Source organism: Pagrus pagrus (genome assembly GCF_965226575.1).
Source record: "Pagrus pagrus genome assembly, chromosome: 18".
Classification (NCBI taxonomy): domain Eukaryota; kingdom Metazoa; phylum Chordata; class Actinopteri; order Spariformes; family Sparidae; genus Pagrus; species Pagrus pagrus.
In genome coordinates, this window is record NC_140202.1 from 13,085,028 (window position 1) to 13,112,179 (window position 27,152).

The window sequence follows — 27,152 nt, forward strand, 5'->3', positions numbered from 1 at the left end:
TGTGCGTAAAAACGCATGAATGACCAAGGATGTACAGTGAGCTACATGAGGAAGGCGTGGACTTTTCTGGCAGGATGTGTTAAACCACATATACTTTCTTAGAGCACAGCAATAGTTTATATTAGCTGTAATATATTATATTAATTTATACACAGCTGTAAATAACGAGTTTATAAATGGAAAATAAATAACATTCTTAATGCCTCGTGAGTGTTTTAAGCAGTTTATAAGAATAACTTTTGGGTTTGACTGGTTGGACACCGACCTTCTGGAAAACTGCTGCAGGAGGATCACGACCAAATTTTATGTATCAATACAAGATGAAGTTTCTAAAGAAACATGATCAACATATTAGCAGAGAATTAAACTCTCCCGAGACCCGTCTTTTTCATAGTTTGAAAAAACGGTTCCGCACCAAGAGTTTACGGTGACTGTTCTGAGCTGAGACCCATCCTCCATCCAAGTTTCGTGGAAATCCGTTCAGTAGTTTTTGTGTAATCCTGCTGACAAACCAACCAGCAAACAAATGGATACTGCAACAAAACGTCTTCAATAGGAGCAGCTACAGCTGTTAATTACAACCATTAAATATGTGTCTTCTCATTCAGTCAATCTAACTTTATTAAGTGAATAAATAGTTTGTTGAACTCAACCCTGATTTCATTACTTGTGTGTTAATAGAACAATCACATCTATATCTCTAACTTTATCTGATGCATTTAACTTTACAATAGGTGTAATGTGATGGCTTCTGAAACACTGAGAACGTGACACATTCTTTAGAGAGATAATGAACATCTCCATCTCAAACTGACATATTACTCCTACTGTTCCCTATAAGGTAAATGCCTGCTTTTCAAATGACTATTTTCAGATAAACCTCACTGACCAAACTAACCAGTCATCTTAACATTAATTTGGACATCAGAAAGAAAACATGGGAGTCACTTTAAATCACGTGTAGTAGGTTGTGTATTGTATTCTGTAGTCTTAAAGGGACTTGAGATGAAATATAGATCTGGTCCACCAGTGTCTGTTCTCTTTGATTCTGGTGAATGTTTTTCCAAAGTCCCTGAAAAATAAAAGTTAATTAATTCAAATTTCATTTCATTGACTAAAATCTTGATTTGATGTCATAATTTGAAATTAGGTCAGAATGTCAACTTCCTATACACATTTTTACTTATGTGATAATTCTTACATAGCAGCTCATAATTTAGACATTAATCATGGGAATTATCTTTTTTAACTTTTTAATATTTGTGTTGTTTCCTGGAATGTATGTTTCCAGGTGGAAGACTTCTTCTTTCCAGAGAAAAGGTGTTTTCAGAGAAAATCAATACACATACTTTCCACATGATGATGATGATGATGATGATGATGATGCTGATGCTGATGAATAAATAATACAACCCTCCAGCTGTAGATTTTCTCCTTTTTTCATGTGTGTGGAGTAAAATGGGGCTGCACTGATCTGCCTGTTTTATTAAATACAGTTCCCTTCACACAGCAGCACCCCTTAGTGGAAGAAGTAGGACTCAAACACTACAAAGTTATTCAAAGGTTACTCAAGGAGAAGCACTATGGCTCCCACATATAAAAAAGGATTTAATGTCACTGGAGAAATCAACATTATTAGTATTATTCTTTTCAAAAATAGGTGAGATTGTCCTTTTAAAGACCCCTTTTTCATTTGTGACAGCCTGATGATAGTCAGCAGAGGAAACTTGACAAGTTCCACAAAATTCTGTCATCTGTCGCATTTAAACTGTTTCATTTCTGTTTCCCTCACACTGCTGTGCACAGGTACATCGAACTGGAGAAAAAAGGGGACTGATTACAAAAACATTTTTTTCCCTGTTAAAAGGCTTTCTTTCAATATGGACAGTTTTTCCTCAGTTGAATCAAAGTTCTAAGCACATACAATGTTTTTCACTGTGCAGATTGTAACGCCCACTGAGACAATGTGATTGTGATTTTGGGCTATATGAATAAAATTGATCTGATTGGGTGTCTCTCAGAAGAAGTGTCTTTAATAAAATTACAGAGTGAGAAACAAAAAGACGTCTCAGCAGCCATGGAGTGAACTCAGCATCAATAGCACTTGATGAAACAACCTAATGAACGATGAAAACTGCAAAAAGCTCACTGATATGATTTTATCAGGATAAGTGCATATGTATGTGTAAATTGCACTTACACTGGCAATAGACAACTTTTTGCCTTTAACTTATCATTCTAGGGTAAATACTGATAGAGAAATGACACCATCCACGTATAGATATACGTTCTGCCACGTCACAAAACAGGAAGAGGCATCGTTTACCCAGGTCACTATCCCTAGGTAAAGAAAAAGAACCCCGCTGATGGAGGAGGCAAAGAGGTTGAATAGGGAGAGTGATAGAAACCGAATCAACACAAGAGTGAACGGACGGTCATTAATTCAGTGAAGAGCGTCGGTGTTGTGTAAGTCTGTTCCCTCGCTGACATGTTTTTCCTCTTACCACCAGGACTCAAGACGATTCAAAATCTGCATGTGACAAAATCTGCCCACTTATTAATACAACAAGGGTTATCAAAGCACTGAGATCAGGGTTTCTACATCAAATTGTGATTCTCACAGTTGTTTTGTTACTTTGCACAGCATCCAGGCCGTCAGCAGTAGCCATGCTGCTAACGCTGTCTTTTGCCACAAATAAATATAAATAATAAAGCACACGGAAACACTAGGAGGGGGGTGGATTTGAAAAGTTGTCTGTGCTTCAGTAAATCTACTTTGTTACTTTCTGCCACTTTCTGAGAGCAGGTCGACCAGATCAAACAGACAGGGATCTCCACAGCGCTAAATGCAGTTTGGTTTGTGCCACCACCATGAAGCAGCAGCTCACTAAGTGGCTATCCTTGACTTGCAACCGCTCGAAATGTTCGGTGAATAAGAGCCCGCAAAACTGCTAAAGGTTGCATCTGGTGCAGTGTGACACAGGAGTTGACACACTTAGACAGATGGCCTTGTACTTGTGAAGCTGTAGCGTAAACACTCTTCAGACACACACAGTTGCGTTGGGATTCTCCACCGCCTCCACTCTGCTTCGTCCTGTTTAGTAATGTTATCTCTTGTGTCGAGGAAACTCGGAGCATATTCGTCAAAATTTCACATTTCTGCTATCATTAATAGACGCTAGCCTCTGTGGGCAGTGAGGTGAGGAGTGTTTATGCAATAAATCACCTGCTCTCGTGCACTCTTGCATGCAGCTCCTCTGGAATGAAGCAGCAGCTGCGACTTTGAACCTACATTACATACATAACCATATAATGTTTCTCCAGGATTATCCACAGCCTTGATTTCCAGATATTGCTGACAGGGTGATAAATATAGTGATGCATGTTCCTTACATCAACCCCGTGCCTGCCCAGTAACCTCTCCTGTTCACACTCCACGAGCCGTCACCCTCGCCAGCACTGATGTGTGCTATTAGCACTTGTCTGCCCACTGAAGATTACTCCTCTTGCTATCGCCCTCTCTCTCCTTCCAGAACCTCACACATACAAAGCGAACACAAAATCAGACAGCTTATACCTCCAGCAGGCAGTAAATCGAGTGTCATCCTCACATCACGGAGCAGCATGTCGGTTACAATGTTTGCAATCTATACCGCTGGGTAATCTTGCTTTAATTGTTAAAATGAGGCCATCTGTGATGCTGTAGTTGCATGCTGTGAATATTTACAGACTCATCTGCATTATGCAACTAAACCTCAGTGACTGACACAATGGTATCGCTGCGGCATCATCAGCCTGGGCTTAATAAATCAATTCTACGCTTGCTTTTTCCTCCTCAAACTGTGGACCAGTTCCAGCATTAAAGTGCTGATAGGACTCATAACAGCCTGCAGTCAGTTTCCCATCTGACCATTCAGACTCTGAATGGAGCCGGCCACTTCCACTTAAAGCGAAAGGAGTCTGACCGGCGGCCGCACTATCACAGGGCCTGTTATCAATCAGCAGCCATCATCACCACTTAGCTCCTTTCCTGTCACATGTTTTCCTAGGAATAAAAGTCTGCCCTGTACACTTCCACCACCTCCTCTCTCCTTCCTTGTAGCCATGTGCTAAAATGCTTCACAGCCGAGCAGATATCCACAGCTAGGAGGGTCTCCAAGAATTTGGGGCACAAAACATCCAAAAAGTGGCACAGTCCCCTAAATGGTGGCGCCAGCTCCTTTCGATCATAAGGACCCCAAAAAGCCTCCAGTTGCAAATAGAAGCCCAAATCTCTCCCGATACATTTTTAGCCGGAGGCCTTCGAGAGCTGACTGGCGGAGCAGAAGGCACCATATGCCGTCAGACTGCAGGGGGACAGGCTCTCAACATGTGTCCTATATTTGATTCTTTTATTGTGCTTTAATGCATCCTTCAGATTAGACACAGTGGTGGAGAGAGCGTTCAGATCCTGTGCTGGAGTGAAAGTTGCAGTATCACACTAGACTTTAAAAGCAGCCTATTACTGCATTATGGCCCTGACGCACAAACGTTGGGGCCACCGAACTAAATCAGTACACGAGGAGGAAAAAGACAGGGCAAATCTCCCGAGCCTGTCGCTGTGGAATCCATGATGTCACCCAATTATCGCGGTTTCTCCCCTTTTTGTCCTTCACCTCCTCGCCAGTTCATTTGCAGCTTTTAATCAGACATATTCTTGATTATAAGTGATGCATTCAGACTACTGCTACCTGGTGGTATTTTCCCATAGTGAGTTCAAGTGCAGCTTTTTGGCCTAGAAGCAGCTAATGTAGCATGGAGATGAGTTGAGATATATGTTTTGGATGTATTTACAAAAAGTGATCTCAAACTAAATGCAATTGATCTGTTTGACATGACGTCAGCGATGTGAGAAAACAGTTTTAATATGCAGTCTTCAGGTGCCAGTCAGCTCACAGTATGAAACTGACATAACTGTGTATACAAACTCAATGTTGAAATGCAGACCTCCTGCAGCCTACACAGCTGCACGCATGAGGATCCAAACATGGGTGACCTAGCTGCTCAGCTTGGTCATTCCTGCCATCCCCTCTCATCTCATGTACACTTGGATAAGATGGAGTTTGGGGTAGGTGGAGAGGGAGGGTTTAATCTCATAACAACAAGGGATCTGCCCTGATTTGGGGTTGCCTCATTTGGTCCCAGTCTCTACAGCTGCCAGTTATCAAGGACAGAAATAGATGACCACAATAACAAAAAGGCCACCCCCCAAAACATTTTTTAAAGTGGTTTAAATGAAGTTGAGTCAACATCTGTAAGTGTGATAACACTCGATATTATGAAGGAGACCTCGGGACATTTCCCAGCAAGTTTGCGGTGACAAGAAAAAAATTGGTTAGCTCAAGAGGGCGAACTAAAATGCACGTAAGATGCAGAAAACTCTTATTCCTAATTTATGTGAAGTTACTCGTAGAAGTTTCTGTAAAAATACAATTTAGAAAGATTTTTTTGAAAGAATATATTTGTCACTGAACTATCAGGGGAGCTGCTTGGTTACCTTTATTTTAATATTCATATAACATTCCTCACATTGTGAAGAAAAACCCACATCTTCCTGCGCTTGTATGTGTTATAATGTATCGACTTTAAGGCTTGGTTGGATACCTTATTACCGGACTAAAAATAGCCGGTGTGAGATTGGATGTTGCCAGGTACTGTGCTGAGCTGCAGTGTGTTTAGAGATGAGGAGAGATAACAGAAACGGAGTCACAGAAATTGCCCCATGCTGCTGCTGCTGCCGCCACTGAACTGGGTCACTTACACCAAAACTACAGATAAGAAATAAAACACAAGTATCACACTGGGATAACAGAATTGGATTCAACATTTCATGATACGCAAAGTATGTGTGTGTTTCCTCTAATCTAGCTTTCAATTTCGTTTAGTTTGCACGTTTGCCTGCATCTCTCAAAGTTTGCAACCAGGGCCCGAATAACACACTGAATCCAGAGCGGAGCGGAGTAGCCCTCACCTCTGCTTGTTTGTTTGTGAGCCAACAAGAGGGTGTGAAAACAGGAGGGGAAAAAAAGCATGTGTTTTTGTGTTTACAGAGGTAATGGTGGCTGTATTGTGCCCCGCGTTCGTGCATTAGCAGCGCCTGGCAGTCACGGTCAGTCAAGGGGTGCAATCATGGACTCACAGGAAGGTCTGTGTCAGCGAGCCCTGCCTGACGTTACGCTCTGCTGAGCTCGGATACAGGGGAATGACGTTTGTCGCTGGCTGCTGGGGGAGTTCAAGCATAAAACAACAGTCACAGAAGTCACTGGAGACAAAGTTTCATTCTCAACGTATAAGCTGACTTTGACAGTTTCTGACGTCCAACAGGAGGAAATATATGTATAACCAGGATGAAATCCCCGGGAAGAATTAATTAACACCAAAAGCAACTACACTGAAAGACTGGAGATAATGCACACTGCTAATGTTGTTCATTTTTGGGTGGATTTCTCCTTTAATGCACTGACACACGCACTAGCCAAGCATTCAGTCAGTGTTCAGTGACATAAAAAACCTTTGACACTGTTATTCTCAGGGGGACTGCAGCTACATTTACTCTCTGTGGAAACAGTAGAACTAACTTTTCCTGCCATAGATTATTTGTTTAAGCTCCAGTGATGAATGCATTGTTAACTTGCACCTCAGCAAGATACCTTCATGCTACATCAAACTCTTAATGATGCTCATGACCATCACAAAGTTTGATTTGAGTGGCGACCAGGAAGCAGGGCCACAGCTGTGAATAAGGACACTGAGCTCATGTCCTCAGTATTTTTTGTGATGAAACAAACTTGGTGGATGTTTTTATAAGGACAATTCCACTGTTTTTAGACTTTGTGTATCAAATACTGAATACTTAAAGGCTGAAAACAAAGACTCAGTATTTCCTCACTAGAATTACATTTCTGGTCATGTGTAAAAAGCTTTAAAACACATCTAAATGTTAATGTTGAAAATAAATGTATAAATAAGACAGAATAAATCAAATAAAATCAAAATTTGTTGTAGAGACTTTGTTTGGTGTCCTGTGGTGGACCTCAGTATGAGTATGATCCTCCTAAAGTGCCAAATCTAAAAAAACAACAAGCAGTGTTTTGTCTTTAAAAAGTGCATCATCATCCTCACAAGACGAGCATCATCTTTTTGTTTTGTGGCACTACACATGTGATGAGCATGACCTGAACATGTGGAGCATGACCTATTGACCCCAGCAAAGACTAAAGATCAAATGATCGGTGGGAAAACCTTCTCTTTGCTCAAATACCTTCACATGACTACACAAGACTCATAAGGCTATGACGTATGATAGTACCAGGCATCTTTATGTCTGGTATTGATGAATGTGATAATAAGTTATCTAAACCTTGTGACGCAAGAACTATGTGTATTTTATCCAAAATAAGCTATTATGATAGACACTATCAATGAAGGTGTTTTTTTTTATTGTAAGAAGCCAAATACGCCTGATGTTGTTCACCGAGATGCATTAATCCCTCAGAAAAGGGAAGAAAAAAGGTTGGAAGAAGAAATTCCTGGATCTGTCCTGCACCCAGAGTTAATGGGGTCTATTATGGGCCGAGACCCATCCTCCATTCAGGTTTCGTGGAAAACTGTTCAGTAGTTTTTGTGTAATTGTCTTGTAATAAGACACCAAAAATAATACTATCGTGATGGAGTATGGTGTTACATTCAGAACACAGGTGAAGGAGAAGGGTGGGAGCTGTCCATGGTCCTGATTCAGCAGGAGTTGTTGTCCTTACAAACTGTATGCTGCTGAAAGGTGCCACTGTCAATGTGTCCTTAATCCTTACCTTGAACTAGAACATCACAACACTTGTTTCTCAAACCATGGATATGTTGAAACTTTACATTTCTTTATGTGAAACTCTACGGTTCATCACGTTTTGGCTTAAATCTGTTTTCGTCAAAAATCTAAACATGGCCGGAGATGTCTCGAGGTCTCCTTAAAAATCGAGCGGTGTCATTCTTACAAATGTTGAAACTCAGTCTTGAACTGCGGTCACTGGTTTGGCAGCCTGTGACTCCACCGCCATCCCCTCCACCTCCTGATAAGAATGTTTGGCACGTACACGTTTGCAACTGCCAACATTTTATCCTGACGACTGAACTGTGAATTACAAACTTTAAAACTAATAATATCACTTTATATCTTTCATTAGACAGAGTTTTACAAGTGAGCAGTCAAGGCTTACAACTGATAAAAAAAAAACTGTGCGAAAGTTTCATAAAAACTTCTACAACTTTGAATATCAGCTGTTAACAAAACCAGCAGAGCGCCACAGACGTACACAATAAATTGTGATTCTAAGGAATATTGAGCGCAATTTAAGTGACAAGTCAATTTCAATTAAAAGTTTCTGATGAGGAAATGAATAAAAGTAGAATGGAGATAGGATTGCTGCAGCCGCTTGAGATGAGAAAAGAATATATAACAGCAGATTCATTACTCGGAGTCATTTCGGTTCCTCAGTTTGGAAAATGGACATTGTCCTGGTGTGTGTATGTGTGTGATTCAGAGTCTGATTGCATAATTTATATCTTTCCAGACCAGACTAAAAATTCATTTTACAAATATCATCAGGCACTTGAATAGATGATTGGCCTGTTGCAGCCTCAGTAAAGGCCATGAGTGAACTTGAAGTGACATCATTCACAACCTACACTACTACTCCGCCGTTTTCACACATCTGATGTGCCATAAATGGCTGGATTCAATGCGTGTGAACTCCTATGTCAACTCCTTTGCTATAATGATGAAGTGAGGTATAGTGGCACCACTTTCTGTCACAATTTTGGGTTTTTGTTCTGTGTTTCCTGTTTGATTTGTAGGTTTTATCTGTGTCTGACATTTTTTGTTTAACACTTCCCGTTTTTGTCGTTTTTTCCCGCCTTTTTTCACCTCTTCACCTGTGTTTCATTACTTAATTAGTCCTTGTGGATCTAGTCCATGTGTGTTGCTTCACTTGTTATCAGTTCCTCTGTTTTTCCCATGTTTCTGATAATACACCAATCAAGTGACGCTGGAATGAGTCCTAAAAATGTAAATACGTCAGCATTTTGGCTCTTCTGGTTCCCTCATCTTGGGTCTTTTCAATGGATTTTCAGTTGAATTAAAAAGCGTTTACCTGTCTTAAAAATGTCCATTGCTAACAAGTAGCTAAATGAAACTACAGAGGTTGTTGGGGACATTAAATGTCATTAAAACAAACAAGGACACTCATCTACTCACTTGTCTGTCTTTATAGACAGAATCTAGTTGCAAACTATAACTCTAATTTTACAACTTAACAGTTTATAGCAGTGTATTAAAAAAAAAAGGGAACCAGGGCGATGCTAACTTCTGGGTTGGCCTAAACAAATGTCACCCCTGCTTTTATTACCTATAAAAGGTTTATAAGTTCTATGTAATGGCTTTATTAATCATTCACAAATGTTTTATAGTGCAGATATTAACCATTAACCGAACAACATTTGGGTTGCCAGGTTCATTGATTGAGCTTTTTATTCCATCTGGACAATCTGATCTTCTGAAAAAGAGCTGCAGGGAATGGACCAAAATGATTTCTTGTACAGTGAGAGAGCCTTTTACAATTGCTTACAACTTACTTACATTTGCTGTTGGCTGATTAAAAAAGGGAAACATTTCACCCTTTATTAATGCTTTCATTAACATTTGTACATGCAGCCTTGGGCTGCAGTGCAACCAGACCCAACAATGATGACTGTTCATTCCCAATGGCATAAAAACAACAACAAAAGGTTAAATCACCACTGGAAACAGCAGATTCACGCTTCATCAACTTAACGACATGTCAGGTGAGCTCTATCTTGAAGGAGCTTTGAAGGACAAACTTGAGATAAAGTTCATATCAGTTCAAATGAAAAGTCTCAGAAAGCTTTTGATACAGACTTGTTTTTTTAAATTTATTTATTAAGTTATTTAACTTTAAACTTGCCTTTTTCCTTGGATGTCTTCTTGTTTCAGCTTTAGGACTCTTTACTATGTTGAACTGGCAATAGTAAATGTTGATGGTACAACGTGATGGATATAACGCTACACAATTTTGTCTGCCACCGGGCATGTGATCACCCAGGAAAAGATGGGTTGGCTAGAGATCCATTTATTATAGACTGAATGATTGAACAAACTCAGGTTTTATCCTGTGTTGTTGCTATTTGCAACTCTGAGGCAAATAGAAACAATCCAGTTGTCTTTGCAAAAGTGGCACCGACAATAATGCCACTTGGGAAACACTAGGAGGGCTTTTTTTTTTCTTTTACCACTTTAAGTATGTTTTCTTGTGGGTTCGTCATGTTCTGTTGGCCGGACTTTAATTTATGTAAAACTGAAGAATACAGCTGTGCTAACTGTGTGAGTTAAGTTAAAATACGACACTTTATGTCAATTAATTTAGCATAAGCAGCACCTGTAATACATGGTTTATAACACACTATCATGTAGTTGTAAGCATATATAAATGTTACTACAGCTCCTCCTGTGGACATTCATAAGTAAAAGCTGCTATAGAAACAGGTAATGAGTGACAAGAGTAATAACTTAATAAAACATTGTTTTCAGGTGAAGTTATAACTGTTGACAACTTCTGGACATAGCAGTGGTTTATAACAGATTATATCTGTGTGACAGATTATCTGTATAACAGATTATATCTGTTATAAACCACTGCTTTTACCTGTTATGAATTGGAAAAGGAGGTTATTGTGATGCGTACTTTGTTTGCCTTGACCTGGGATTTGAGACGTGAAACCCTTTCATGTTTTTTGGAATATGACCTGTTATGACTTGGTGTTTATTATCATTTACTAATGCCTTATTCACATGTAAAACAGAAGACTTGACTGTTTAATAGAAAAGTAGAAACTTTTGAGGCTTTAATACCTTATTAATGACTTGAGAACCTGGCAACCAAAAAGTTGTTCTTCCCAAAGATCTATACGGGATCCATTAAAAAAAACGAAAAAACATTGGCACCATTAGTAAAGCTATTAGTTACAGCTTATAAACCCTTTATAAATGATGACTTATTACACGTATGGTTAAACCAGTACCAACAGTAGAAGATTTAAAATTCTGTGATATATTTTAAATAAGGCTCTTTAAGGTGCATGACATGTGATAAATGAGAAACACTGGGCACTATGACCCAGCAGATAGCCTACTCTTCATCCAGAGAGAGAGAGAGAGAGAGAGAACAAGGCTGTGATCGGTGGTGCTTGTTTGATGTCAGAGGCTGTATAAAACTGAGTCTTTGGGTTGGCTCTCCCATTCAACCACAGGGGGCCCGAGGTGACACAGCTCTGGAGAACTTCTGCCCTACATGCGGATTATCTGTGACATCTATCCCAGATGTTGGGCCATCAGGACGCGCTGCTCATCATTTACGCACAAACCCTCTCTGGTTAAGAAGTGTTCTTTTATGGCTACAAAAGGGGGAAGTTTGAACAGCGGGGAATGGATATTTGCTGGCATCTGCACATTAAAAACTGATGTAAGAGAAGAAAATGAGGAGGGGAGGAATCCTTTTTTATTTCCAGACTGATTGTGCCACTTTTCTGACCGTGTGGCACGGATAAGGCCACGTTCATGAAGACACAAAATATGACAAAAAGTGACTAAAAGTTATGGAGGGCTCCGTTCAGGTCGAGCCAACTCAGCCGGTGAACGCCACAAACGACAGTTTTATCACAGATTCACCCACTGAGGATGTGAGCGCGGAGAGTCTCGCCTATCAAATCAGTCTGGCGGTGATCCTCTCCGTGATCACGCTCGCCACCACTTTATCCAACGCGTTCGTCATCGCAACAATCTCTCAGTCGAAGAAGCTGCAAACTCCTGCGAACTTTCTGATCGCCTCCCTGGCCATCACCGACCTGCTGGTGTCCATTCTGGTGATGCCCATCTGCGTCCTGTACACGGTCATCCACACCTGGACGCTGGGGCAGATCGTGTGCGACATCTGGCTCTCCTCGGACATAACGTGCTGCACGGCGTCCATCCTCCACCTGTGCGTAATCGCTTTGGATAGGTACTGGGCCATCACGGATGCGGTGGAGTACTCCAAAAAGCGCACGCCGGGACGCGCGGCCGGGATGGTGGCCATAGCCTGGGTCATCGCCATCTCCATCTCCCTGCCGCCTCTCTTCTGGAGGCAGGTGAAGGCGGAGGAGCTGACCAGCTGCAGCGTCAACACGGATCATATTTTCTACACCATCTACTCCACCTTTGGGGCTTTCTACGTCCCCACCATGCTGCTCATTGTCCTCTACGGACGGATATACGTCGAGGCTCGGAAACGGATCCTGAAGCAGTCCCCAAAGAAGGTGGGGAAGAGACTCACCTCCGCGCACCTGGTCACCAACTCCCCTGGGTCCGTGGCGTCCACATCCTCTCTGCATTGCGGGAGGCACGACACTCCGTCCAGCGACACCGGCTCCTCAACAAGCGAGAACCAGGTGAAGGTGACGGTGTCGGACGCGCTTTTGGAGAAAAAGCGCATTTCAGCAGCCAGAGAGAGAAAAGCGACAAAGACTTTGGGGATAATCCTCGGCGCTTACATCGTCTGCTGGCTGCCGTTTTTCATTTACACATTGCTGGTGGCCACATGCGACGCGTGCTTTAACCCCGAGTTATTTGACTTCTTCACCTGGCTGGGATATCTGAACTCCCTCATCAACCCGATCATATACACCATGTCCAACGAGGACTTCAAGAAAGCTTTCCATAAACTCATGCGCTTCAGATGCTGCAGGTCGTGAACGAAAGTGTCATCGGTCTCCAATGAGATTAATTTATGTATTTATTTTTGAAAAAAAAAAAAAAAAAAAAAATGTATGAGATTATATGATAGTAAGAATGTCAGAAAAAAATATAATGCCTGGGACATTTTAAGTTGCGCATGCGAAAAACAAACAAACAAACAAACAAACAAAAAAACAATCTTTATTTATTCGAGCCAGATTTAAAAGCTCCAGTTAGAGAAAGCCTGGCGTGAAACTGCTCAGCATCATTTCCAAATCTTGAAAAGCTTGTTTTCACCCAAAAACGAACGATGGAGAACTTTACGCACAACGCAAAACCACTCAAACGTGTTATTTCAGCTCTTCTTGATGGTCAAATGTGTTTTGCTGTCGGGAACATTTAGTGACGGGTTATTAGTATTCTTTATGGATTTATGAGTGGTGCTGAAGTCTATTATAGAGCAATGTAGCGCGTTGTTCCCATGCGACGACTGAACCATTACGCGATAAGCAGCAGCGATCACGCACATCTCGTGTTATAAGTCAGAAATATGAACATCCTTTTTTGCATTACGTGTACAAAAAGTAGTTTTATTTAAAAAAAAAGCAGAGATCTATGTGTGCTGAGGTGCGATAAACAGTGGTATATATTTTTTATTATGGTCATGGACTGCTTGCTGCTGCCCTGTATGGTTATCTCTTTTATTTAGAAAGGCACACTCATGGCTCTGAGAAAAGAAAAGATTCATATCAGCGTCAAACAAAGAAACTGTAGCTGATATTTACCCAGCAGAGCTGAAAGCTGATCATAAGTTCAATTTTGCAGAACAAACACCACCGCCGTGCTCTGCTGTGTGCCTGTGGGTCTGTTTGCTGCTACATTCAGTCTGTATCTGCAGTATGTGATGTTCATGTGTGAAACGGTTTGACATCTTATGGCTAAAGAGACTGATTCCAGTGAGTAGAGTCTATAAATGAATGCTGGGGTTTTATTTCAGCATTATGTGAGATGCAGGTATGATGTTCTGTTCCCATCCAGAGATGCTGTGCAATAAAGGCTTTAAAGTATTTTTTGGGCATTTGAGTGAGCGTTTTAATGCAGTTTAAAATTAAGATTTTGGGCAAAACTTCTTCAAAATCAGAGGTAAATGCATTTATTTGTATCCTGATTATTGCCACAATGAAAGCAGCACACATACTCTGACAGAGGACTTGTTTTATCATCGTCTTAAAAAGGTAACTCCACCAGTTTTACACTTTATTAAAGTTTGCTTTTTGAGGCTCCAGAGAAAGCTGCATGTAATCTTTTAAATTGCCTCCAGTGATGTCATTCAGTGGCTAAGTTGCATTGTGGGTCATGTAGGCTCCAGGTTTTAAAAAGGATGATGCATATGTGGAATAAAAAGGGTGATATGTCATATCTTTGATCATTTGGTTTTAACTGTCCATAATGAGTCCAGCAGTGTTATGGGAGTTAAATGCGAGACCAGTGGACGTTTCAAAAACCTGGTGCTGTTACAGGTTAACAAAAATGCAAGACAAACAGGGCAGGCAGATTGAAAACAAAAAGCGAGCGTTAAAATAAAACTGAAAACCAAAGTCCGAAATCGAGAAATACAAAATGCAAATATAAAGACAGACAAACAAAAACAGAAGGAGCCAAAAAAGCGCTGGGAACACAGGCAGGGCCATGAGGAACTCAGGAGACACTGGACTGATCTGGGGAAGCAGAACAAAACTATCTGACAAAGGGTAAGAGAAAAACACAGGCTTTAATAGACAGGCACGAATTAACAGGAAGGGGAAGTGACAAGCAAAACGTGATACATGAAGAGAGAACTTACTAAATAAAAACAGGAAATGACTAAATCAAAAACCCAAACCATGACGGGTGCCTACATGACCCCCAATGCAACTAAGCCACTGTGCAACATCACTGTAGCAAATGTATCAGATGGGTTGGGTTAGGGTAAGGGTATGCAGCTTCTCCTGGAGCCACATAAGGCTTTACATTACTTTTTTAACATATGTAGTAGTACTCCCCAAAACCTGTAAACACACTTTAATGTGTGAAATTGGTGGAGTTACCCTTTAAAGGTGCTTACAAACATGGCAGAGCATTAAATAATACTACAGATCAATTTAAATGAAAGTGTAGCATTTCACAATAGAGCTGGGCGACATATCTTGTTATCATGATCGCGATTTAGCATAAAAATATCACAGTTTTATTTTAAGGCCATATTGCCCAGCCCTATTTCACACCAGTTCATCGTGACGTTTCCCTCTACTGACAGATTAGAGTCTGTTGTGGCTGACACTCTCACCAGCGCTTGATCTCTCCACCATTTCCCTGCCAACTCCGTCAGTCTCTGTGCTGTAGAGGAGGAAACGACATTGCGTGGTTCAATAAGTCATGAGGCTGACAGTGGGCGATGCTCTTCTAGTGTACTTAACACATACTTTCTGCAGGGCCATTCATATCATGTCAAGACATACACACACACACACACACACACACACACACACACACACACACACACACACACACACACACACTTTGGCTCTCCATATATGAATTTTTATATGGCTCATCATGCATGAAAGATGAGAACACCTGAGCAGGCGGACATTCAAAGCTCGGCATTTCCAGGATTTTCTGCGGTAGTTACACTTGAAAGACGGAAGTGACAGCATGTTCATCTTATGATATAGAGTATACATATACTCTATATTTTCTTGGACATAAAAAACAAAGAGCCTCTGCTGTGCAAAGACCAATAGCCAGTCCTTGTGCTCACTCATAGATACCAGCTACCTAAATACACCGATCTCTCAATGTTTAAGAAGGTATGAAAAAAATTCCTGGATCCGTCCCTTTATCAGGATCGACACTAAAAGTTAATAGGGTCTAATCCTGGCCGAGACCCGTCCTCCATCCAAGTTTCATGGAAATCCGTGAAGCAGTTTGTGCAATTCTGCTGAAAACCCAACAAAAGGCGTTGGTGACATATATTCACAGAGACAATGTAGCTCCCAAAACTGGATGGCATTTTACTATCTTACAGCAAACTGTAACATTCTTGACTGAAATGATCCTTGAAATTGACAAACATCATAAGTGTAATGCATGATACAATTCAAAAGGGGATGAAAAAATTGTCTCTCACCATTAAACACCAGACATTTTCTCAGAAGTCAGAACGCAATTGCCAGAATAAATGTTTGCAATGTATTTTTCCTGCAAAATGTGCATATGTAGAAACTTTACAATTCTTTATGTTGTAACTTCTTTTCCTTTGGTTTGATTTTCAATTTGACCTCCTGACAATGATGATCTTATGGTCTGCTTGGGTTTTGGCACATAAAACACTTGGTTAGGTTTAGAAAAAGATCATGTTTTGGCTTAAAATACCACTTTTTGGTACCACACGGCTGGAATTTGTCCCGCGCTCTCCTTAAAACTATCCGGTGGTGTCAGGCTTCTAAATGTTGAAGCACAGTGTTGAACTGCGGTCAGTGGCTTGGCAGCTTTATCCCCTGTAACACCACGTCCCCCTCCACCTTACACATACAGAAGAGTATACGCTGTAGATAACATTGTCCTTCTGAATCCACGATATAGAGCAGAGTTGATCCATAATGGAGCAAATGAATATTTCATGCAGAGTGTTGATGTTGAGCAAACAGGGTTTATGTATCTGAAGAAGTGCTGCGTGGATCACGTGGGTAACATCACCGTTCCTTCCAGCTATAGAGGAGTACTCATTATCTTTTTGTTGACACGGGATGATTGTAGCATGCAAACAAACACACGCTTCTTTTCCCTGTAGCTGAATATGCTGCGTTTGTGGTTTGGCACAGGTCTGCTGTGGAGTGAAGGACATTCCTGATGTAACAGCTAGTGAGGTTGAACACATGGATAATTAACCTATAAAATATTCTTCTGCTGAATGCCGTTTGAGTTCACAGCTTTATTGTTTCACCCTTTCTGGTCCGAGAAGGTTCACAGCATTCATTGCCTGAAAAAACGGAGGCACGCGGACCCATCTGCTATTGATAAATTACCTGATGAAGGTGATAACAATTGACCTTGACAGGAGGGAAAACGAGTCAGCAAGTCATTTATTAGGCAACACGGGAGTGGTTAGGAGATTGAAGGTGAATAACAATTAGAGGCTGGTTCTGATACAAGTTTTCTGACGTCAACAGTTTGAAGATCCTGTCACAGCCCACAGGCTACTGTGACAAAATGGGACCTTTTTGATTCATCTGCTTACATAGTTTTGCACGTTATATGTGTTTTTTAAATCTTGACCACTGAATCACTATTATTATTATTATTATTAAAGCAGCGATTTGTAAGAGAATTTCTGGTAGAATCCAGAATTTTATCAACAAGGTGTGAACAAACAAGAGTGTCGACTGTTGTTGACTGTTTCAGTGATCATCAGGCGGCCAAATCTAGTCGAGCTGGGCCCAGTCGCTCAGTGACTCCCTGATCAAATTAGCTAATTAGCTAACGGCAGCCAACTACAGCAAAGGATAGCTAGCAAAGATTAGCAGTTGTTGGTAACTTTGGTGATACTGTTCCCTATGTTTTTCTGAGCTACCTTCAATTCCTTGCAGTATTCTATAAATGACACCTTCAAGGTCTCTCCTGTATGCTTACACCCATTCCCTTGCATAGGCATGTTAATTGCATTGACATAAAGACCTTTACAGTGTGGAAATTCATCATGTAAAAACAATCGCTATCAATACTTATAGGCAGAACCATAAATCTGTGTTCTACTCTCATTCACACCCGGTGATAACAAGATGATGCGGTGAGAAATGGACTCATTGGAGGGGCAATTCGCTGCCTTATTTGTGCCCACAGAACATCGCACACACCTCGGCTCGCGTGTGGATGAAGGTTACACACTATATTGTGGATATGTGTGCATTAAATCATGTGTGCTCTGTCCATGCTTCACAGCAGATCGGTTGCCATAAGCAGTTTCTCTGCCGCTCAACAAAGTGGCTCACAGCACCTCACCTGCATGTCTAATAATATGTTTCCCCATACTGCATCATGAAATGGGATTCTCCTGCGGACAAAATCAGAAGACACCATGCATCGGGCTACCTTTAGCCAGAAAACGGCAATAATTGCCTAAAATCTCGCCATGCTGGTGATAGACTGGCTGCGTTTACTCATGTGGGAAAGCGTCACTAGTGGAGCTTGGTGAATCGATCACACTTAACATCCACTTTGGCCTGACAAGCAATATTTCACCAAATTAGGCAGTTATATAGTGGTGCTACAGGAGCTGTGCATACTGCTGAGGATTCAGTTATATGATATATATGCGCATATGTGTGCTGGTAATAGGAGCTCAATTACCAGCAAGAGAAAGAAGGGTGTCCTCTGCTTACCTGCATTCTGATCATGCAAAAACCTCATAACTCTGATTAGTGTGTCTTTTGTGTGTGTGTGTGTGAGTATAATCATGAGCTGACAGATTAAATGGTCCTCTGTGGGCAGAGGAAATTGGTTCACTTGAATTTGTTAAACTTAATTTAAACTGATCATCAACATTTTGAAGATAGAAAGTTTTCACTTGGCAGATTTTAGTTGGTTTAATTTAGCCTGTGTCAGAGTTCTATGTCAGCTACAAGAAATAGATTTTATATAAATATAAAATATTCATATAAAAGTATTTTATTTTTGTTTTTATGGTGGAGAAGCTGAGAGATATTGTGCCAAATATACTGTATACCATGGCAAATTATATACACACTTGCATATTGTGTTCGTCCTTTCTGCGTAATTAAAAAAATAACTGATTTTAAAATGCAGATATTAATGAGTGCTTTCAGTGAACATATTTAAAGGAACGGTTTGGCATTTTAACAGAGACACCGCGGTGTCAGTGTCTTTGTTAATTAGCTCCAAAAATGGACAAAGAGGTGGAGTGAGGGCAAAGCTGACGGCAGCCAAATGAAGACTGGCTGCTGACAGTCAGCCAGATAGCTAGCAGCTAGCTGTCACTCGAAGCATGCACTCTTTGAATAATGCATAGCATTAGACCTTAAAGGGATATTAAGTTATTTTTAAACCTTATCATTTTACAAACTGTCTGTCTCCACGGGAATTGTATCCGTTATGTTCTCGGTGGCAAAAACAAGCGCGTAACTGTTTTCGTGGACCTAACTTTGACAGTCGGAGTTGCCCCATAGGCTGAGGTGATGTACTGGACCTATTCCAAATGTTTTGGTAAGTATGAATCATTTACACACCCAAATATGTAAATAAAAGGGCACAAGTGCTAAAAATACTATGAGAAAATGCAGTTCTCGGCACTTCTGCGTTCACTTTTCAGCCTCGAAGGTTACCGCTTGGTGTTCATTCACTTCCTTTTTGCCAATAGATCCCACTAAATCCTTCACATTGGACCTTTAAATGACAAATATATTCCATAAAGAGACAAAACATCCCCAGATTATGCATTTAATCTGCACATTAATATATAACACTTAGTTTGCACTTAATCTTAACAAATATTCTGCTGATACTTGTGCTGGTGAATCTTTTTACTGTGACTTTCAAAGCAAACAAAGTTAAAAGTAAGAGAGAAAAGTAAACTGTTGTCTCATAAGGAGGAAAAGGATGTCTTGTTCTAAGCTGACATGCTGAACTTGAGATGCCCTGCTCAGAGGTCAAGCACACTACACTTTATTCAGTTCTCATTTAAAGGCAGAGTGCAGACACGGCTACAACCGAGAAGATGGCAGATCAACGCAAGAGGTCATTTTATTTCTCTGTCTCTCTCTCCTGTCGCAAATACATTTGCATCTGGTGATACATTAGTCTGTATGAAAGGAGTAATCATTGCAAACATTTAAACTCCTGGCATACAGTCACACAAATATTTTAGTTTTTTTTAAAGCCATTAGGCTGCACCAATGGGCTATTTTGTCAGATGTGCAATCCCTTCAATAACAAAGCAACACATTAGCGAATCAAAATATCACACAAAGATGGATTTCTGTTTCATCAGGAGCCTTGAAGAATATAAATGAGGGTTTTCACTCACCTCAGGGATAATTTACATATTGTCTATTAACCTTTTCACATTAAGAATGAGGAGGTGCATTGAGATGGAAACTTGACTAGCATGTTTGTAATTTCCCATTTTCACAAGAAACAACGCCACAAAATGTCACAGAAGCTATTAGCATGAAATTTGCCCGACACAACCTAATTCAGCACCTTTTCCTCTCGTCTTCAAACCCCCAAGCTTCTTGTCACTCTAATAGGTGACTTTCTCCTCACATACCCCCCCTCACTACCACGACCTCGCTTTTAAACAAGCTTTCTGCTCTTGTCACACAGTTAAACAAAGCTTTTTACCTTAACTTTAGATTTCCACCGCCGGCAAACCTTTTAGTTTCTGTCTCAAGGACGGGATGGGACAGAGGTCTTCTGCTCTGAAGCCGACATACAACTCATTAGATGGAAGAGGAGGAGGGACATATATCTTATGTGCCAATACTTTTATCTACATACATAAGCCACAACTCTGACAAAAAAAACGGTACTGCCCTGCAAAACTAAAATGCATTTAATAATTGGTTGATATTTAGTAGATTTCTAAGTAATCCAGTTAAAGCTAGCTAGAGATAGCCACAGCTAGCCTTGACTAAAGCTAATTTCTGATTTATCATTCTGAATTGTTCCCTGAAGTCGGAATACAACAATTTTGGTGATCTTGATAATTTAGTTCTTTATCCGACATAAACAAGGCGGCAGCTAAATCCAGTCACAGAAAATAAGAGCAGTCAATTAGCCCAGAATAGATCGAGCTGTCCTCAAACTGTCCTTCTGACAAACTCTTGACACGTTTTCGCTACGTCTGTAGGCTTCAATCAAATCATATGAATTAAGTTTACTGGCTTACCGCTGTAAAAGCAAGACTCACGCTTGCGAAATCATTAAATGATGCATCAATTATATTTGTCAGTGTGAGATCATATGGAAAACACTGAGTCTGATCATGCGAGTGCATCTGTGTGGACTCACAGCCCCGTTAAATCTGGAGTTCAGTCAGAGGTGACTGTGGCTGAACCCTCAACCCCCTCTAGCTTTTGAAAGGTGTAGATAATACGCTATCTGGCTAATGTACCATCCATCCATCCATTCATCTGCAGATGTTTATCCAGGTCACCTTCCTCGAGGTCCACATGCTTATCATTACTTGATGCCAAGCCATTTTTCTATTGCATGTCTCAGTTTGGAGGTGCAAATCCTCCCTGATTAAAGTGTGTCCAGCTCACCCTGCAGAGAAAACTCATATCAGCCCAGTTTACCTGGTGTCCTGGGGGGTAGGAGATACTCCCAGCCTCACTGGAAGCTTAGTTGGCAGACCCTGGGGCAAGGGTCCAGCTGCAGCCTTGCAGAGTATTCAGACCACGACTCCTCCAACATACGCCCACTTGAACACGACGCTGAAGTGGCTGAGGAAGACAATAGACCAATTTGTCTTGTCACAATGCTGCGCTACTGCTCTAGTTAGGATTAGGCACAAAAACCCCTAGCTTCCATGAGACAACAGCTAAGGTTAGCACTCAACCACATTTAGCTAACATTACTGTTTTATACCATGCTGTTTTGCTACGATACGATCAGGAAAGGCAGATATTAAATCAGAAATATCAGCACACATCTTTGAGACAAAGTAAGATTACCTACATTTATAGGACATGGAACACAGCAGCATTACATCATCCCGGCATTGAAGCTTCCCACCCTGAGCTTGACGTTTGAGGATAATGGCCCCTGTGTGATTGAGGTCTATTGTGAAAGGTACAAGAACAGAATGAATCATGTAAGCAGAATAAAAGTGTGCTGTCTCGGCTGACTATGGAGCCTTGTATTATTATTTTAGTATCTTCATAAGTAAGGCGCAACTTATAGACCTCGTCTACAATATTTATGAACATGGACATGTAGCTTTTGGCCTCTTCTGTGACCCAACAGCCTGTGAACACTGTGACTGCACCAACCATTATGGGAAGTTGCCCTGCTGCTCCTTCAAAACACATTATCTGGCTTTGACTGGTAACTGATTGCTGTTGCCAACATAGGAAGGGGGGACATGTAGACCAACGAGAAATGAGAAATGTTGGAGGTGAACATGTGTGACTGAGTGGCTCTCATTATCCAAACCTCATGACTGCCAGTTCAGGGTTTTTACATACCGGTAGATCGACAAGTAAAACCAGCAGCTTTGACAACCAAGATCAAAAGGTCAATGCAGTCCAAAGCAAATTTTAAAAAGCTCTTTCTGTCACAAAGCCTGTGTCTCCTTGTGGATAAGCGTGATGCTGCTAAATGCTGTAAATGTTCAGTGAGGGGTTAAAATAAGGCACCTTTATTTTTGTATTCTGACAGGTGTGTGTTTTCTTTCTTATTTGAGAATGTCCATAAAATAAGGCCATGACCATGAACATGACCATGTTTCACCATTCAGAGTTCAAATGCTGCGAGAAAGGTGAGCATCTTCAGACAAAGCGAGGACAGCCGCGTTGACATGATTAAAAACGTCTGATCCACTTACCCTCAAAGTCAAGACACAAGCAGGGAAATGTGCACATGAACAAGAGGGCAGATAACCTTCACAGCATTCTTAGAGGCAACGTTTTCTTCTACGTTGTCTGCTTTGCCTGGCATAACATCTGTCTCTATATTTGTGAAATGTTTTTATGACTTTTCGTGTTTCAAGCTTGTCAGAAACCACACAGCACACCACAGCAATGCATGTGTTGCTCTGTGGCTGATGCAGTTTTGACAGGTTTATATTCTGCGGTGGATATAGTCATGGTTTCTGTGCTGGCTCTGTCATGCTGCAGCGGGTTGTGAGCAGGTGTGGATTAATACACCGGGACAGAAATGCTTCCCTGATGGGCTGTCAATTGACTTGACCTCCTTCTCTGCTTTTCACCCTTTTCTCTTCTTTGTTCGCCTGCCATACATTGCCGGTTCTCCAGCTCCATCCCACTATATTTTCCATCTTCCATCTCCTCCTCCCTCTTCTTCCCTCTTCCCTCTGTCTTCAACTTCTCCATTCCCCATTTTCCGTTCAGTTTCTTTATATCATCTGCCTCCCCATGCCTCGCTCCGCATCAACCCTCTATCACTGTCGTTCCTGCTGCGTTACACCCTTCCTTCAACAGAAAATGAAGCCTCCCCACGGGTAACATGATAAACAGGCTCCATTTTGCGGGATACCTGGAGTCATGTTTCCATCTTCGTCGAAGCAGCATGGGAACGCCGCCTTTTAACTCCTTTTCAGCTCGGACAGCTGGAGGGAACCCTCCTGGGCATCTACATTGGCACCTCTTACAGAGAACAAAGACACGAGCGATTAATCTCTACACTTCCACCTGTCAACTGGAGACAGCTTTGGATATAATTCCTCTCAAAGCCATGTGCCTTTTTCAAGCTCTCATTGCATGTGACATCTTTAATAGGTCATTTAAAAGAGATCTGAAAGCCGCCTCAATCTGATATTCTGTTATATGTTTCATATGCGGATGACTCAATGGTTTTCTGCTCAGGAGAGAGGATGTCATCATTTGTTTTAAAGTGCGTCTCCCCATTTGACTTGTCCTTGTGCAGCATCATCACATGAGCGCTTGTCTCATGTTGCTTTGAACAGGTTGTGTAAGGTTAACACTGTGTTTTGATGAAAGTCTGATGGCCTATCACTGAGTTTCGGGTCAACCTGTCGTGTGTAATGTGTTAGATGCACATGCATCTTTGTGCATGGGTTAGTGAGACAAATCTGAACTGACCTGGAAACTTGGATAAGAACAGCATTTGGCCAGGCTGATGAAGTTAATTATCCATTTTAACTGCTTTCTCTTCTTCCCTCCTCACTGTATTGTGTTGCTCCCTAAATAAATCCTTTATCTCACCACTGTGTTGAATTTGTCAGTAGGGCAGAAAAAAATATGTGTGGAAACCTACAAAATCAGAACTTGTGGTGGTACTGGCAGTAAAATGCTTCCAGGCCAGCCCAACCTACATAAAAATATAAACAAAAACATGTAAATCTAGGGGGAATGCCCAATGTCTGCTACTTGGACAATACATGATGTGGGCAGTAAAGAAAACACAATAGGGCCTAAACAGACAAGCGTTTCTGGCTGGCCCCAAGATGCTTCCACTCCTCAATCAGGAGTCAGTCTCCCCACCCTGCACACAGGTGATCTGAATCCCCTGCAATTAGTCTGGAGGGATTTTGGAACACAGCAAGTCTCAAACAATGGGACGGCTACAAACTTATATCGTAATTTTTTTGTGGCATACTGCACAAAAGACAATTTTAGCCTCTCATTGTTTCTTGGCTGTGCTGTTTCCATGTGCAGGACTATACATGAAAAACGAGTCCACAGTAGGGAAAAACGTGACTGAAGCAATAAGTGTCCAGAAACTGCTTGGGGTTCAGAGGATTAACTGGGTCAGGTAATCATTTAAAGAAAAATCACCATTTTTGGCGAATACACCGCCCGATTTTTTCAATAGCTCCCAGGTCATTTGAGCCATCGACTCGAAATCGATGCTGACATGTCTTGTTATACTGGTAGAATGGGACACAACAGTTTTTATTGGATTTTAGTGGAATTTCTATTTTTCATAAATATTTGAATGAAAAATCACCATTTTTGGCGAATACACCACCCGATTTTTTCAATAGCTCCCAGGTCATTTGAGCCATCGACTCGAAATCAATGCCGACATGTCTTGTTATACTGGTAGAATGGGACACAACAGTTTTTATTGGATTTTAGTGGAATTTTTATTTTTCATGAATATTTGAATGAAAAATCACCATTTTCGGTGAATACAACGCCCGATTTTTTCAATAGCTCCCAGGTAATTTGAGCCATCGACTCGAAATCAATGGCCAAAGGTGTCGTTTTACTGGTAGAATGAGACACAGCAGTTTTTATTGGATTTTAGTGGAATTTCTATTTTTCATGAATATTTGAATGAAAAATCACCATTTTCGGTGAATCCAACGCCCGATTTTTTCAATAGCTCCCAGGTCATTTGAGCCATCGACTCCAAATCAACGCCGACATGTCTTGTTATACTGGTAGAATGAGACACAACAGTTTTTATTGGATTTTAGTGGGATTTCTATTTTTCATGAATATTTGAATGAAAAATCACCATTTTTGGCGAATACACCGCCCGATTTTTTCAATAGCTCCCAGGTCATTTGAGCCATCGACTCCAAATCAATGGCCAAAGGTGTCGTTATACTGGTAGAATGAGACACAGCAGTTTTTATTGGATTTTAGTGGAATTTCTATTTTTCATGAATATTTGAATGAAAAATCACCATTTTTGGCGAATACACCGCCCGATTTTTTCAATAGCTCCCAGGTCATTTGAGCCATCGACTCGAAATCAATGGCCATAGGTGTCGTTATACTGGTAGAATGAGACACAGCAGTTTTTATTGGATTTTAGTGGAATTTTTATTTTTCATGAATATTTGAATGGAAAATCACCATTTTTGGCGAATACACCGCCCGATTTTTTCAATAGCTCCCAGGTCATTTGAGCCATCGACTCCAAATCAATGGCCAAAGGTGTCGTTATACTGGTAGAATGAGACACAGCAGTTTTTATTGGATTTTAGTGGAATTTGAATTTTTCATGAATATTTGAATGGAAAATCACGATTTTCGGTGAATACAACGCCCGATTTTTTCAATAGCTCCCAGGTCATTTGAGCCATCGACTCCAAATCAATGCCGACATGTCTTGTTATAGTGGTAGAATGAGACACAGCAGTTTTCATTGGATTTTAGTGGAATTTCTATTTTTCATGAATATTTGAATGAAAAATCACCATTTTTGGCGAATACACCACCCGATTTTTTCAATAGCTCCCAGGTCATTTGAGCCATCGACTCCAAATCAATGCCGACATGTCTTGTTACAGTGGTAGAATGAGACACAGCAGTTTTTATTGGATTTTAGTGGAATTTCTATTTTTCATGAATATTTGAATGAAAAATCACCATTTTTGGCGAATACACCGCCCGATTTTTTCAATAGCTCCCAGGTCATTTGAGCCATCGACTCGAAATCAATGGCCAAAGGTGTCGTTATACTGGTAGAATGAGACACAGCAGTTTTTATTGGATTTTAGTGGAATTTTTATTTTTCATGAATATTTGAATGGAAAATCACCATTTTCGGTGAATACAACGCCCGATTTTTTCAATAGCTCCCAGGTCATTTGAGCCATCGACTCCAAATCAATGCCGACATGTCTTGTTACAGTGGTAGAATGAGACACAGCAGTTTTTATTAGATTTTAGTGGAATTTCTATTTTTCATGAATATTTGAATGAAAAATCACCATTTTTGGCGAATACATCACCCGATTTTTTCAAAAGCTCCCAGGTCATTTGAGCCATCGACTCCAAATCAATGCCGACATGTCTTGTTACAGTGGTAGAATGAGACACAGCAGTTTTTATTGGATTTTAGTGGAATTTCTATTTTTCATGAATATTTGAATGAAAAATCACCATTTTTGGCGAATACACCACCCGATTTTTTCAATAGCTCCCAGGTCATTTGAGCCATCGACTCGAAATCAATGGCCAAATGTGTCGTTATACTGGTAGAATGAGACACAGCAGTTTTTATTGGATTTTAGTGGAATTTCTATTTTTCATGAATATTTGAATGAAAAATCACCATTTTCCGCGAATACACCGCCTGAGTTTTTCAATAGCTCCCAGGTCATTTGAGCCATCGACTTGAAATCAATGCCGACATGTCTTGTTATAGTGGTAGAATGAGACACAGCAGTTTTTTTTGGATTTTAGTGGAATTTCTATTTTTCATGAATATTTGAATGAAAAATCACCATTTTTGGCGAATACACCACCCGATTTTTTCAATAGCTCCCAGGTCATTTGAGCCATCGACTCGAAATCAATGGCCAAAGGTGTCGTTATACTGGTAGAATTAGACACAGCAGTTTTTATTGGATTTTAGTGGAATTTCTATTTTTCATGAATATTTGAATGAAAAATCACCATTTTCGGCGAATACACCGCCTGAGTTTTTCAATAGCTCCCAGGTCATTTGAGCCATCGACTTGAAATCAATGCCGACATGTCTTGTTATACGGGTAGAATGAGACACAGCAGTTTTCATTGGATTTTAGTGGAATTTTTATTTTTCATGAATATTTGAATGAAAAATCACCATTTTCGGTGAATACAACGCCCGATTTTTTCAATAGCTCCCAGGT

General features: G+C 40.7%; 1 protein-coding gene across 1 annotated transcript; it reads left to right on the forward strand.

Annotated features, from left to right (window-relative positions):
- Positions 1-11,366: 11,366 nt before the first annotated feature.
- Positions 11,367-12,848, forward strand: htr1b (5-hydroxytryptamine (serotonin) receptor 1B). Its single transcript, XM_084380980.1, has one exon. The coding sequence runs from the start codon at positions 11,701-11,703 to the stop codon at positions 12,832-12,834; it is 1,134 nt and encodes a 377-aa protein (XP_084237106.1). The 5' UTR covers positions 11,367-11,700; the 3' UTR covers positions 12,835-12,848.
- The last annotated feature ends 14,304 nt before the right edge of the window (positions 12,849-27,152 follow it).

Excerpts from the sequence above, each read along its gene's own strand:
- htr1b (XM_084380980.1), top strand. The coding sequence starts at position 11,701 with ATGGAGGGCTCCGTTCAGGTCGAGCCAACTCAGCCGGTGAACGCCACA.